At 39.7% G+C, this 14,977-nt stretch overlaps 1 protein-coding gene across 1 annotated transcript in view; it reads left to right on the forward strand.

The window, feature by feature from the left end:
- Positions 1 to 294: 294 nt before the first annotated feature.
- Positions 295 to 14,977, forward strand: part of RUFY3 (RUN and FYVE domain containing 3) — a gene marked incomplete at its 5' end in the record, with an annotated part of 69,846 nt that continues 55,163 nt past the window's right edge. Inside the window, 1 exon segment of the mRNA NM_001133419.1 lies at positions 295 to 882. Coding sequence (NP_001126891.1) covers positions 705 to 882 — 178 coding nt within the window.

The raw sequence follows: 14,977 nt of genomic DNA on the forward strand, positions 1-14,977 counted from the left end.
ATTGCTCTCCCAGCATCAGCAGCATCTATAAAGCATCCTGGGAATTGCTTGCCCTACGTTCAGAGCAGCTGGTCACATGAGCCTGAATTTTCAGTTCAGTTCATTAGTCAGCCATTTTGGTCAACACCCTGCTTACTGCGCACGGCCAATCCTATGAGAACTCAGCATCCCAGCTCATCTGAGCAGATCCTGGAAGTGATTTCTGCAGCTCAGGATTTTTTTTTTAAGCTACATTGAAAATATAGGTTTATTTTTTGTTCAGGTTTTTCTTTTATATTTTTTTTCTGCACAAAGGAGGAGGATTTTTCACTTATTCGTATCGAGGCCAGATTTTTAAAGCCAGCTAAGGCAGCATCGGCTGTGCAGGATTTAAAGCCTATAGCTCAGCTGAAAAAAAAGGTGGGGGGCAGGGAAGGGAAGATAAAAGGAGAGGAAGCTGGGAGAAGGCAAGCATCATCTTATTTTGCTATGTGGTAGGAACTGTCTATAAGATAGTGTAGAATTGTTTATCTTGAGCAGTTTGTTCTTAACCTATAAGGTATTTTTCCTTTTTTTTTAAACCTCCCCCACCCTTTTCCTGAAAGCTTTGTTTCAGAGCTTTGTATTGGGTTTTTTTGGTGAGGAGGTTGTATTTATTTTTGTGGTGTGTGTGTGTGTGTGTGTGTGTGTCTCTGTGTGTGTGTTGTGGTCCCAGCTGAGTCATCATGTCTGCTCTGACGCCTCCGACCGATATGCCAACCCCCACCACTGACAAGATCACACAGGCTGCCATGGAGACCATCTACCTTTGCAAATTCCGAGTGTCCATGGATGGAGAATGGCTCTGCCTGCGAGAGCTGGATGACATCTCACTTACACCTGACCCAGAGCCTACCCATGAAGGTATGGTCAGATCCTGTCCGCTAGTATCTCACCAGCATCCTCATTGTTATGGGGGAGGGCTGGGAGGATCAAGGAGAGGTAGAAAGAACCTACACTCTCAACTGTTAACAGTCCTGAAAACCTTGCATCCTTACTTACCACCCAGCTCCCCTTCTCTTGCTCATGGGGGAAAAATAATTTTTTTTCTTGCCCCTTGAGGTATCCTTTCAAAAGACGCTGGATACTTGTTTAGAGTTCTTTGTCTTTAAGCCTCTAAAGAAAACATTTGAGGTCACTTGTCACATCTGATTCTAATCAATAATGAGAAAGCTATTAATTTTGTTCGTATATGAAAATGTTATAGAAATTGTAGTGATTTATAACATGAAGTTAAGACAACATGACTATAATTATAGGATTGTACATGATGAATACAGTAGAAACACCAGGGTATTTGGTAATGGTATCCTCACCATTATATGAGGATACAATGTTAAGCAAGTTATGACATCTAGGAAATGTTTGATAAAATTTTTTTTAACAATATGGATTATTAGGTTAGATGAAAAAATAACTTTCAGCATTTATTTATTGAATATGGACTCCTAAGAAAGCATAATGCCTTGGAAAGGTTAAATATTATTAATATGGCATCCCTATAGATTATAATAGAATGGTAATATTGGAATCTATTGGCCATTGCTTTTTATAAATTATTTGTGGTAACTATTATGATCCATTTGAGATTTCCACTGTCAGTACCTCTGAGATCTTTGTGGTCTCTTGACTTGAGACTTTTTTCCAGGACTATTCCTAATTTATGAGAGGTTTTCTGCTTCTACCCTTTAATTCTCTTAATACCACAGAAAGAGAGCTGATTTGAATCATAGCTACAAATTGTTTTGTTTTTAATACAGTGGCTTCTTAGCTAGGGTTTATTCTCTGTCCTTATACTGATGGAAAAAAAAAATGCTTGCATGTGAGGAGAAATTCTTTATAAACATCTGCCTGATAGTTAGGCACATCGACAGGACAAAGAAGACCATAGGTGAATTGTACCTAGCAGATGGGGTTAGGAAAGGTGATTCTCTGCCTTTGACCTTGAGTTGAAATCTTATCATGACTCAGAATTTGCCCATTGTGTTTGATAATGATTTTATCTTCCCAGTCAGCCTTAGCCTTGAGAAAGTTTTAGGGATGGTTAATAACACAGAACACAAAGCAGTCATTTTGGGTGTGTCTTTAAGAACAATGTTTAAGTGGTTTTTAAGACCCTTTGCATCTTTTAACAATTGGTTTGTTAATTAGACAGCTTTCTTTGGCTGTAAGTTTCCTTGTGTGCACAAGTTATAAAACATCAGCTGAAATTCCATGCAATGCCAGTACTATTTATTTTTTATTATTATTTTATTCTGTATTTTCATCAAAACATTGTTACATCCAACAATTCCAGTACTACTTAAAACAGCCTCCAAAGCTTTAAAAGTCTTTAGGGAAGAAAAATACAGTTTTAGAAGGCTACCAAGAAGTCTTCTGGCAACTACCTCAGCTTACATATTTTGTTTGAGAAAAATGTATTCCTGTCCATTTTGAGAGTTATACAATATGAAATATTCCCTTTATCATGAAATCTAGCTTATCAGTGTCTCAAAAATAATTTTTAACAATTTTAACACCTCGAATATATGTTTTTGGAGCAGGATTCCTATGGATAAGCAAAAGTGAGCTGTTTGGTTCATGTAAGCGTTTTTAGCAGCGCCATTTGAATTCTTCATAGAGAAATCTGTAGCAACACATTTCTCAGTATGGAAAATGTGTGAGAGCTATAATCTAAGCAATAAATTGTATGTCTGCTCATTAAAGAAAGCAGATAAATACAGAGTTTCCAAGACCTTTAATCAACTGTAGAGGATTTGGAAGAAAATAGAGAAATGCTGACAGTGCATTTTAGAATTTTGCCTTAAATTGGGCAAGAAAGCTATTATTTTAAATTACTAGAAATGAAAATAAAGAAAGCATAGGCCCATGAAAGCCTGTGAGTATTACTGCCTTGCTCCATTACCAAACTCTGGATATTTAAACAGTCATTTGGTCCCAAGAAATATCCACTTTTATGTTAATACCACTGATAGTTATTAGATTTAACTTAGCTATAAGCATTTAAGTGGTGGTCACCAGAGCCATGATTATGTGAATCTCACCTTGTTCACAAAATGAAACTCCTGATGTCTGGGCGCAGGAGTATTCAGACTGCTTTCCGGGCTGATTCATAGGGGGAAAAACATCTGACCACCCAAATCCTAGAGTGAAGTCTCCTCACTCCCACAAAAGAAAATAGGCAAAAAGCATAATGTTCCGTCTTAAAATGATGTAGACTGACTGTGTGTACTGAGCAATAGAGGCTCTGTGGCTTCCACATTTTATTTTCTTAAAACCAGAGTTCCTGGCCCTTCACTGAGCAGTCCGCAGTATAGGCCTGGACCTAGAGTTTCTGCCTACTTTAACCCTTAAATAAATGAAAATAAAAGCATTTACTTCATTATCTCAATGCTTATTGGTGGTCAGTGAGGGATTATCTCTCTTTTGTCTTATATACTTTTTTTTTTTTTTGAGACAGTTTTGTTCTTATTGCCCAGGCTGGAGTGCAATGGTGCAGTCTGGGCTCACTGCAGACTCTGCCTGTTGGGTTCAAGTGATTCTCCTGCCTCAGCCTCCCAAGTAGCTGGGATTACAGGCATGCGCCACCACACCCAGCTAATTTTTGTATTTTTAGTAGAGACGGGTTTTTGCATGTTGATCAGGCTGGTCTCAACTCCCAACCTCAGGTGATACACCCTCCTTGACCTCCGAAAGTGCTGGGATTACAGGTGTGAGCCACTGTGCCCGGCTCATATACTCTTAATTTCAAAAGCCAAGAGCAAATCTACAACAAGTTTAATTGCAAATAGATTTCCCCTAAAGGCAAGAGCCTGTGATTGACTCCACAGGAGAAGGGTCAGGAGAGGCTCCATTAAGTGAGAACTTAAGAGATAACTAGGTGATCACCAGACCGACATAGGGAGGGCATTTCAAACAGTACATAGTGAGCTGGCCCAGCCAGGGAATAGCAAACAGGAGCACAATGGGCTTCTGTTTGGCACAACAGGGAGCAAGCCTGGAAAGATAAGCAGGGGCTTGACTGTAGAAATCTTATTCATACTGAAAAGCCTGCACTTGATTCTATAGTGAAAAGCTACTGGTGCTTTATGTCTGGGAGTAACATGAAATAAGATTTGTATTTGGAACGATCACTCTGGCAACAGTGTAGTGGATGGATCAGAAGGATATAAGCTCTCAGGGACCCCTAACTATAACTTTTAAAATGGTCTGGGTAAGAGATGACAATCTCAAATTAAGGTAGCGAGAGTGAACACCAAAGGAACAATCCCTGGAAAAGTAGAATGTACCCGATGACTGAGGGCCTGGGTGGCTGGAGAATGAAGATAAGGCAGTGCCTGGGATGACTCTCCAACTTCTGGCTGCAGAAGCTAGGTTCCCTTTACCAGCAGGGAATATAGAAGGAAGAGAACATTTGAGTTGTTGATGCTTAATAGATTGTGACTAACAAAAGCACTACCATCACTCTTTTTTTCTTTTTTTTGAGACAGAGTTTCGCTGTTATTGCCCAGGCTGGAGTGCAATGGCGCTATCTCAGCTCACTGCACCCTCCACCTCCCAGGTTCAAGCGATTCTCCTTGACTCAGACTCTCCAGACTCCCCAAGTAGCTGGGATTACAGGCATGCGCCACCACGCCCAGCTAATTTTGTATTTTTAGCAGAGACAGGGTTTCTCCATGTTGGTCAGGCAAAGTGCTGGGATTACAGGCGTGAGCCACCACACCCCGCCCATTACTCTTTCAGTTGAGCCTTCTACCCGCCCCACAGAAGCATTAATCAGATTTATACTTTTCCAGATTACATATCCTGGCTTAAGTCTGTACCCTAATTTACATTAAGAGTTGGAATCCTCACATGGAAAGGCGGGGGTGAGGATAAAAGGAGTGAGATTTAAATGGACATTCAGAGATGTGAGAATGTGGCTTACTTTCTTACTTTGCTTGTGCCATGTCAGCGCTAGAGGAGCAGCCTTGTTTATAGAAAATTCATTTTGCATTTTCTTAATTTAGAGAAACATGTACCACCATTGAAATAACCTCTCAGAGACTTTTTGTATATTTGTTTGTTTTAGTTTGTGAAAGCGTAGTGGGATTTCTTTCCTTTTTTTTTTTTTTTTAACCAAAGCAATGTTGTAAGTAAGTGGAATTTCAAAGTAAAGGAACTTTTAAAGCACTATGAAAATTTTAGAGAACAAGTGTTCTCTGTTTTTTTCAAGAATGGAAACAGAACACTTCAGTTAGACCTTTAAGCATCATTATATTAATTTCAGAAGTGGTGTTATTACTGAGATGAAGTGATATATTTTATTTTTGCGATTTTTTTTAAGTCACATGCTCATATGTATCTGAATTTCTTGGAGTAACATTCTCAAAACAAGTTACATATAATTCTAGGATCAGGAAAGTAATAACTTTTTTTTTTTTTTTTTGAGACAGAGTCTCAGTCTACTGCCCAGGCTGGAGTGCAGTGGCGAGTTCCCAGCTCACTGAAACCTCTGCCTCCCAGGTTCAAGCAACTCTCCTGCCTCAGCCTCCCTAGTAACTGGGATTACAGGCAGGCGCCACCACGCCTGGGTAATTTTTGTATTTTTAGTAGAGACGGGGTTTCACCATGTTGGCCAGGCTGGTCTTGAACTCCTGACCTCAGGCGATCCACCCACCTTGCCCTCTCAAAGTGCTGGGATTACAAAAAATTAGCCGGGCGTGGTGGCGGGTGCCTGTAATCCCAGCTACTCAGGAGGCTGAGGCAGGAGAATTGCTTGAACCCAGGAGCCAGAGGTTGCGGTGAGCTGAGATGGTGCCACTGCACTCCAGCCTGGGCAACAAGAGAGAAACTCTGTCTCAAAAAAAAAAAAAAGATTTTTTTAAAGAAATTCACCAATACATGTTATGTATATACATGTCCACATACGTGAAGGGCAGGCTATAGTATTACCTTCAGTATTATTGAATGTTTAACAACAAAACCAACTATAGCTATGACTCAGTTTATAACATGTTTACCCTTAATAAGTTTACCTAATTAGAAATGTGTATGTTAATAAAAGTTTTGACACTTTAAAGAGAATTTTTAAAGAATGAAATCCTGACTCATTTGTTGTCTCAAGTGACTACAGATACCCCTTGAATTAAGATGGGGTTATGTCCTGAGAAACCCATCCTAAGTTGAAAATACCATAAAATGAAAATGCATTTAACACACCTACTCTACCGAACTTAATAGCTTAAATAGCTTAGCCTCGCCTGCCTTAAACATGCTTAGAAGACTTAAATTAGCCAACAGTTGCACAGAATCATCTGGCAGCACAGTACCCTGTAGCATATTGGTTGTTTACCCTGATCTGTGGCTGATCGTGTGGCTGACTAGTATGGTGTGGCTGACTGGGAGCTGCGGCTTGCTGCCGCTGCGCAGCATCCTGAGAGAGGATCACCTGGCGTATTGCTAGCTCAGGAAAAAATCAAAATTCAAAATTTGAAGTAGGGTTTCTACTGAACACATATCACTTTTTCATCGTTGTAAAGTTGAAATATCGTAAGTTGAACCCTCATAAGCTGGGGACTGTCTGTAAATTGAAATTAGCCTAAAAGACAGCAGTAGTATTGTATTTCAAAAGAGAAAATGTTATTTTGCATATACTGCCTTTACTCTGTAAAGTGTTTCAGACAGATTTTTTTAAATATAATTTGTGATCTAAGTCCAATTCCTTGTTCTTAAACTAAATGTCCAGCTTTTGGTCTATTTTCTTTTTTCTTCCACATTCCTACTCTCTGTTATCATTTTTTGGGTATTTATATGGTTTGAGTGGCAGGCAAGTTAAAAATCGCAATTTAAAATAATTTTTGTGTGCTTTTCAAAGTGAAGCTAAGTTGGATTTTTTTAAATAAGACTTTTTTCCGATTACAAAAGGAAATTTGTTGTGAAGATTTGGATATTTCTTTTTTTTTTTTTTTTAAATGAGTCCTTGAGATTTGGAAATTTCTAAGTAGAATTTTGACACAGAATTCAAAATGACTGAAGAAACTGCTGGATACCTAATGAGTCTCTTTAGAGTTGGGTGGACAAATTAGACAATGGAAAACTTCATTGCTGTCAATATGGGGTATATTTGAGAACAGTAAAGGAATTAGTACAATAATGGGGTTGATTTGGCAGTTGGTGTTTTAGCTACTGTGATGGTCATTAATTTAGAGATAATATAGGATAGTGGTTAAAAGTATGGATTTTGTGGCTTGGACCTGGACCTGGATTCAGTTCCTTACCTCAGTACTCAGTAGTCATGTGACGTTGCACAAGTTATCACTTCATGCTTGAGTTGTTTTTTTGTTTTGTTTTGAGACAGAGCCTCACAGTGTCGCCTGGACTGGAGTGCAATGGCGCTATCTCAGCTCACTGCAGCCTCCACCTCCTGAGTTCACACAATTCTCCTGCCTCAGCCTCCTGAGTAGCTGGGATTACAGGTGCACACCACCACACCCAGCTAATTTTTTGTATTTTTAGTAGGGACGAGGTTTCCCCATGTTGGCCAGGCTGGTCTCGAACTCCTGACCTCAAGTGATCTGCCCACCTCTGTCTCCCAAAGTGCTAGGATTACAGATGTGAGCCATCACGCTTGAGTTTTTCTCTCCCCTTAACTGGGAATATTAACGGTAACTACTTCAGAGGTTAGGAGGATTAAATGAGATACTTAATGTAAAGCACCCTATAAATGGTAGCTATTTATATTAGTAGTTATTCATGAAGCAGTAGCTGAAGCCACAGCAGTTTAAGCCATATTCTTCAATACATTGCCATTTTATTTTATATTTCTATTTTTATATCTATTTTTATAGAGTAGTCTGAACAAGTTGTTTATCAGACTAAAGATGAACATTAGTAGTAGCTTAAACTCAAGTTTTAGCATTGTCCTTTCTTGGACCTCTATAAATAAGAAAATAATTGATTAAAAATCAACAAGTTATCAGTTATCAAGGAATATGCATTTTTCTTTCTTTCTTTTGTTTTTTTTTTTTTTTTGAGATGGAATCTCGCTCTTGTCACCCAGGCTGGAACGCAGTGGTGCAATCTCGGTTCACTACAACCCCCGCCTCCCCTGTTCAAGCGATTCTACTGCCTCAGCCTCCCAAATAGCTGGGATTACAGGCACCCACCACCATTTCTGGCTAATTTCTGTATTTTTAGTAGAGACAGGGTTTCACCATGTTGGCCAGGCTAGTCTTGAACTCCTTGAACCTGCCTCGGCCTCCCAAAGTGCTGGGATTACAGGCGTGAGCCACTGCACCCGGCCAAAATACGTGCTTTTCTATTAACCTTCTGTTAGGGATAAGGAATCTGACATTGAGAGGTGATGCACAGATGATCAGTTGAATGCAATAAAATATACATCTGGCCTGATTAGTTACTTTCTGCCAGGAATTATTTACTCCAAGTGTTAAAAATGTATTATCTCATTTAATTTTTACAACAACCTTTTGAGCCTAGGTACAACTATTACCCCCAATTTACAAATAAACTGACATTTGGCCAGGCGCGGTGGCTCACACTTGTAATCCCAGCACTTTGGGAGGCTGAGGCGGGTGGATCACCTGAGGTCAGGAGTTCAAGACTAGCCTGGCCAACATGGTGTACTAAAAATACAAAAAAAAAAAAAAAAGATTAGCTGGGCGTGGTGGCAGGTGCCTGTAATCCCAACTACTTGGGAGACTGAGGCAGGAGAATCACTTGAACCTGGGAGGCAGAGGTGCAGTGAGCCGAGATTGCACCACTGCACTCACTCCAGCCTGGGCGACAAGAGTGAAACTCCATCTCAAAAATTTAAAAAAAGTAAAATAAGCTGACATTCAAGGGTGTAATAACCGGTAAAGGCAGGATTCAAACTCAGACAACCAATGGCTCAACCCATACACAACACTCCTGTCCCAGAATTCTAGAGTGTAAGTCCAACAATAGGCCTGCATGTAATAAGAGAAGTCTTCTTCCCAGTCTCTGATGACATATTTCCAGAAGTTTTATACACAATTGAACACAGCATTGGCAGCTTAAGTACAGTCAGCATCCAGATAAGGCCAAAGCATCCCAGCTGGGGTATGCTTGGTGATTGCCATCTTTTTTTTTTTTTTTTTTGTGATGGAGTCTCGCTCTTGTTGTCCAGGCTGGAGTGCAGTTGCACGATCTTGGCTCACTGCAACCTCTGCCTCCTGGGTTCAAGCAATTCTCCTGCCTCAGCCTCCTGAGTAGCTGGGATTACAGGTGCCCGCCACCATGCCCGGCTAATTTTTGTACTTTAGTAAAGAAGGGGTTTCGTCATGTTGGCCTAGGCTTGTCTTGAACTCTTGACCCCAGGTGATCTGTCTGCCTTGGCCTCCCAAAGTGCTGGGATTACAGGTGTGAGCCACCAAGCCCGGCCAGTGATTGCCATCTGTTAAAGTGGAGACTGAGTTTTTTGTCCACATGTTTTCTTTTTCCTCTTTTCACTCACTTTTATGAAGTAAATGAAAATATTTACATAACTGTGTATATACTACCAAACAGCAAAAATAGTACACTGCTGAAACTGACCTGGCTGGCAAGTGACACCTCTGTATGCTAAATTCAGCTTTCTGAAGCAGATGTACAAAAGCAATAAGAAAAGCAGTTTTGTTTTGTTTTTGTTTTGAGACAGAGTTTCGTTCTGTTGCCCAGTCTGGAGTGCAGTGGCGCAATCTTGGCTCACTGCAACCTCTGCCTCCCAGGTTCAAGTGATTCTCCTGCCTCAGCCTCCTGAGTATCTGGGACTACAGATGTGCACCACCATGCCCGGCTAATTTTTGTATTTTTAGTGCAGACAGGGTTTTGCCATGTTGGCCAGGCTGGTCTTGAACTCTTGGGCTCAAGCGATCACCCGCCTCAGCTTCCGAAAGTACTGGGATTACAGGCATGAGCCACCGCACTTAGCCTGAAAAGCAGTTTGTGATAGCAGTAATGTTCACGATTATGGATTGTTTGAAATAGTAGCTACAGGTAATCATTATTCTTTTAGCCAAGCATTCTCATGCCCTTCTTTGGATGATTTTTTATTCAATGTTTTTTCAAACTCCTTTTCAACATACTTACCTGTTCCAGTCAGACTGTGCTTCAGTAAAATCCTGATTATTCTTTTTGTTTTACTATTCTGACTTGTGATTCTTCATGCCCGTGTTATATCAGGAAGGGTAATGGACCCCTGACTCCCTTCATCTACAAGTCCTTCTCTAACAGATCTCACACCTTTCATGTCCTGAATCACTGGGTAGCATCTGGGACATTTGTTTGAATATGCTAGAAATCATTCCCCAGTTATTTAATTCATGGGATTCCTTATTTTTGAAATTATATAGAAAGTTCTTCAGGGCAAACCTTTTCTTTGGCGTTCTTCAGAAGGCCCCATAGTACTGTGTACTATTTATTGTAGATATCCAGCAAACTTCTGGTGAACTCAGTGATTCCCTATTACTCCATAAAATCATTTTAAAAGAAAGGATTTTCATGCTACTGTAAAGACACATGCACACGTATGTTTCTTGCAGCACTATTCACAATAGCAAAGACTTGGAACCAACCCAGATATCCATCAATAATACACTGGATAAAGAAAATGTGGCACATATACACCATGGAATACTATGCAGCCATAAAACAGGATGTGTTCATGTCCTTTGCAGGGACATGGATGAAGCTGGAAACCATCATTCTGAGCAAACTATCACAAGGACAAAAAACCAAACACCGCATGTTCTCACTCATAAGTGGGAGTCAAACAATGAGAACACATGGATACAGGGAAGGGAACATCACACACTGGGGACCTGTTGGGGGGTAGGGGGTTGGGGGAGGGATAGTATTAGGAGAAATACCTAATATAAATGACGAGTTGATGGGTGCAGCAAACCAACATGGCACATGTATATCTATGTAACAAACCTGCACGTTTTGCACATGTACTCTGGAACTTAAAGTATTAAAAAAAAAAAAAAAAAGCCAGGTGCCGTGGCGGGCGCCTGTAATCCCAGCTACGCAGGAGGCTGAGACAGGAGAATCGCTTGAACTCGGGAGGTGGAGGTTGCAGTGAGCCAAGATCGTGCCACTGCACTCTAACCTGGGCGACAGTGAGACTCCATTTCAAAAGAAAGAAAGAAAGAAAAATGGATTTTGTCTTCCTCCATTACACACAATTTAATTTATGGTTTCTAATGTTTTCTTTATTTTTAATTGTTTATCTCATATTCTGGACCGACTGTATATTATTTGGAAAATATAAGTTAAAATAATGTAATAATTTGTTGTTTTAAATGTATCTATTAATAATACGTAGTATTGATAAAAATATGGGACGACTTGGGGCCTCTGCTAGTGGGAATGTGCATTGGTACATCCTTTATAGAAATCATTTTATCATTGTGAATCAAGGACCTTAAAAAATTAATTCTCAGTAATTGTACCAGACACCTATCCTAAGGAAATAATAAGAGATACAAACAAAAAGTTTATGTATGTACTGTATATTTATCACGGTATTCTGACTTCCTGTAACACAATCTTGAGAGCAACTTAAATAGCCTAAGAGGAAAATTATTCAATAAGTTGTAGAACACCTTACACTAAAAATTATTGTGGAACAATATTTGATGTGTAGGTTAATGTTTGGATATAACTTTAAAAGCTGTCTCTTAAGCTGCATATTTACTATAGTCACAATTTTTTTAAGTATAGGTATACATAAACACAAGTAAAAGAAAATGTATCAAAAATATGAAAATTGATTATCTCTGGATAGTGGAATTATGAGTGATTTTTATAATATTCTTTATGTTTCTGTATATCTCCCACATATTCTACAAGAGGACATATTACTCTAATAAGAAAACAAATGTTCCTTTTTCAAAGGAAAAAACTTTATGAAAATTAACGGGTGTGCAATCATCCATCCAACAGATATTTGTATTATATATCAGTACCTTCTATGACAGTTTCACACATCTGTGAGTGGGAACATTTGCCTCACAGCAGAGCTACTGCTTTAGATTCAATTTCCAATATAATTTTGTAATATTTCTATTAGACATTTTATTTTGGGTTTTTTGAATCACAAGACTTGTGTTTATTTACTGGCATGCTTTGTTTTCATAGCTGTTTAAATGCTGTTTGCAGTGTATGGGGTGGCCCACAGTGTGTAGATTTAGAAGCATTTACAGCATTTGATTTATTCCTTTCCTAAGTGTTTGGAAAATAAAACCTGAGTCATTGGGATTCTCTTTTTCACAGAATTGTGTTATTGTTCTTTGCTTTTTCACTGTGGCACACCCCCTTTTGTAATTGGCCCTTGGTGAGATTACAGAAACATTTGTTGCTACCAGTGCAGTCAGCCTTAGATTTACACTGTCAGGTTCTCTGAGCTGTGATTATGTGTTGAGAAGGCAGTCTCAGTGAACTTCTCAAAGTGAGAAGGTTGTAACTTTTAATACAGTCTCAGAAGCCTATGGGACAAAGTTTTTTGGACAAGGTTCATCCCTTCTTGTTGCTCTGCCCTGAAAATAACCTGGCTAGTCACCCTTTCAAGGTAAGTTTTACCCACTTAGCTTCCAGGATTTTGTAAAATTCTAAATCTGGGTGAGAAATATCAGTAGCTCTGTACTTGTATGCCAGTTCCTATCTAAACCACGAAAGAGCTGCATGCTGCCTCTGATCTGGCCATAACATACTCTGCATAAAATCAGCTTTTGCTTCCTGTTTCAGGACTACTTTCAGTTTCTTCCTATCTCTTTGATACTCCTGCACTAGCGTTGGCTTCAGTGCACTGTCATTAACCACAGTGCCTTACAGTATTTTCTTCTATTGGTGAGCCTTTTCTGGACCTTTCGTGGAACAGAGCTTCTACTTGAATCTTTAATTTGTGCCCTTCATAACAGAACTCACATTAACTCTTATTTGGGTTATCAGCTTCTGACACCCAAAAGTCATTTGTCCTAAACTAATCAGTGAAATATGAATCATTTTCCAAAAGGAAATGCTGTGCCAGGTAATTGCCACTCAGTGATAGAGCTCAGAACGGAATTCACGTTGTCAGATTCCCAAGCCTGGGTACCAACCAAGCTCTGGTTGGAAAGAGCAAGTGCTGTCGTTTGAGAACATCCACCATATTCTGTACTCTTCAGTAGCTCTTCTGTATTTTGCTTTTTTGATGGTGCCCCTCCTGAGGGGGAGGTGGAGAGTATATAATTGGGCATGTTTTTTCATTGTGGTTCCTCTAGTCCCCACCAGTCAACTGTGACTACTATGAAGTGCTTTTGAGTACAGGGCTGTAAATACTAAAATCTGTTCCTTTGCAATTTTTGGTATTTGAGCTTTTCCAGAGAACAAATAGAAGGATTTGATGAGCTTAGAAACACATGTGTAGAGGAGCAGTGAAAAAGACTTCTTCCCAAATGGCTGCTAAGTAATTATATATTTTTCATCATAATTAAATATTCTCAAAATTGTATGTCAGTGTGTTGAAAATAATGTTTTCAAAGAAAATATTGGCTGGGCCTGGTGGCTCACACCTGTAATCCCAACATTTTGGGAGGCCAAGGCAGGCAGATTGCTTGAGCTCGGGCGTTCAAGGCCAGCCTGGGCAACATGGCAAAACCCTGTATCTACAAAAAAAATAAAAAATTAGCTGGGTGCAGCTGGGCACTGTGGCTTATGTCTGTAATCCCAGCACTTTGAGAGGTCGAGGCGGGTGGATCACCTGAGGTCAGGAGTTCGAGACCAGCCTGGCCAACCTGGTGAAACCCTGTCTCTACTAAAACTACAAAATATTAGCCGGGCATGGTGGCGGACACCTGTAATCCCAGCTACTCAGGAGGCTGAGGCAGGAGAATTGCTTGAATCCAGGAGGTGGAGGTTGCAGTGAGATAAGATCACATCACTGCACTCCAGCCTGGGCAACAAGAGCAAAACTTCATCTCAAAAAAAAAAAAAAATTAGCTGGGTGTGGTGGTGCATGCCTGTGATCCCAGCTACTCAGAAGGCTGACAGAGGAGGATGGGAAAATTACTTGAGCTCAGCAGGTCAAGGCTGCTGTGAGCTGTGATCCCGCCACAGTACTCCACTGGGTAACAGAGTTCAGACCCTGTCTCAAAAAAAAAAAAAAAAAAAAGAAAAGAAAGAAATGTCTTTACCATTATTATGTACAGATATTTTTAATGAAAACAACTTTAGTTATAGAGGTGATATATTTGCATTGTAAGTCACAAGATACAGAAAAGTATAAAATGCAAAATAATAGAATGCACCTACATTTCAAATACCTAGGGATAACCACTGTTAAGATATAGTATCAGATTCTCTTTTTCAACGTATACACTGAAGGTTCACTTGCAAACTCAAAATTTTATACATGTAAGATCATACCCCACCTGTGCTGTGTGACCTGCCTTTTTTCCTCTGCAATATCTTTCCATATGGGTAAATTGAAATTTTTGTCATTTTGTTTAATGTCTTCAGTTATTGGATGTGCCATAATTTCTTTTCTTTTCTTTTTTTTTTTTTTTTTTTCTGAGACGGAGTTTTGCTCTTATTGTCTAGGCTGGAGTGCAATGGCATGGTCTCGGCTCACTGCAACCTCTGCCTCCCAGGTTCAAGTGACTGAGTAGCTGGGATTACAGGCGCCTTCAACCATGCCCGGCTAATTTTTGTATTTTCAGTAGAGACAGGGTTTCACCATGTTGGCCAGGCTGGTCTCAAACTCCTGACCTCAGGTGATCCACCCACCCTGGCCTCCCAAAGTGCTGGTATTACAGGCGTGAGCCACTGCGCCTGGCCTGGATGTGCCGTAATTTCTTTGACTATTTCTTTATTACAGGCATTTAGGTTGTTTCTAAATTTTTCTACCCAAGACAGTTTTAGAAAAATTGTTATGTGTATAACTTGAATATTTAACCAATTTTTAGTTTTTAATTTTTAT

This window comes from Pongo abelii, chromosome 3 (assembly GCF_028885655.2).
Source record: "Pongo abelii isolate AG06213 chromosome 3, NHGRI_mPonAbe1-v2.0_pri, whole genome shotgun sequence".
NCBI classification, from domain to species: Eukaryota; Metazoa; Chordata; class Mammalia; order Primates; family Hominidae; genus Pongo; species Pongo abelii.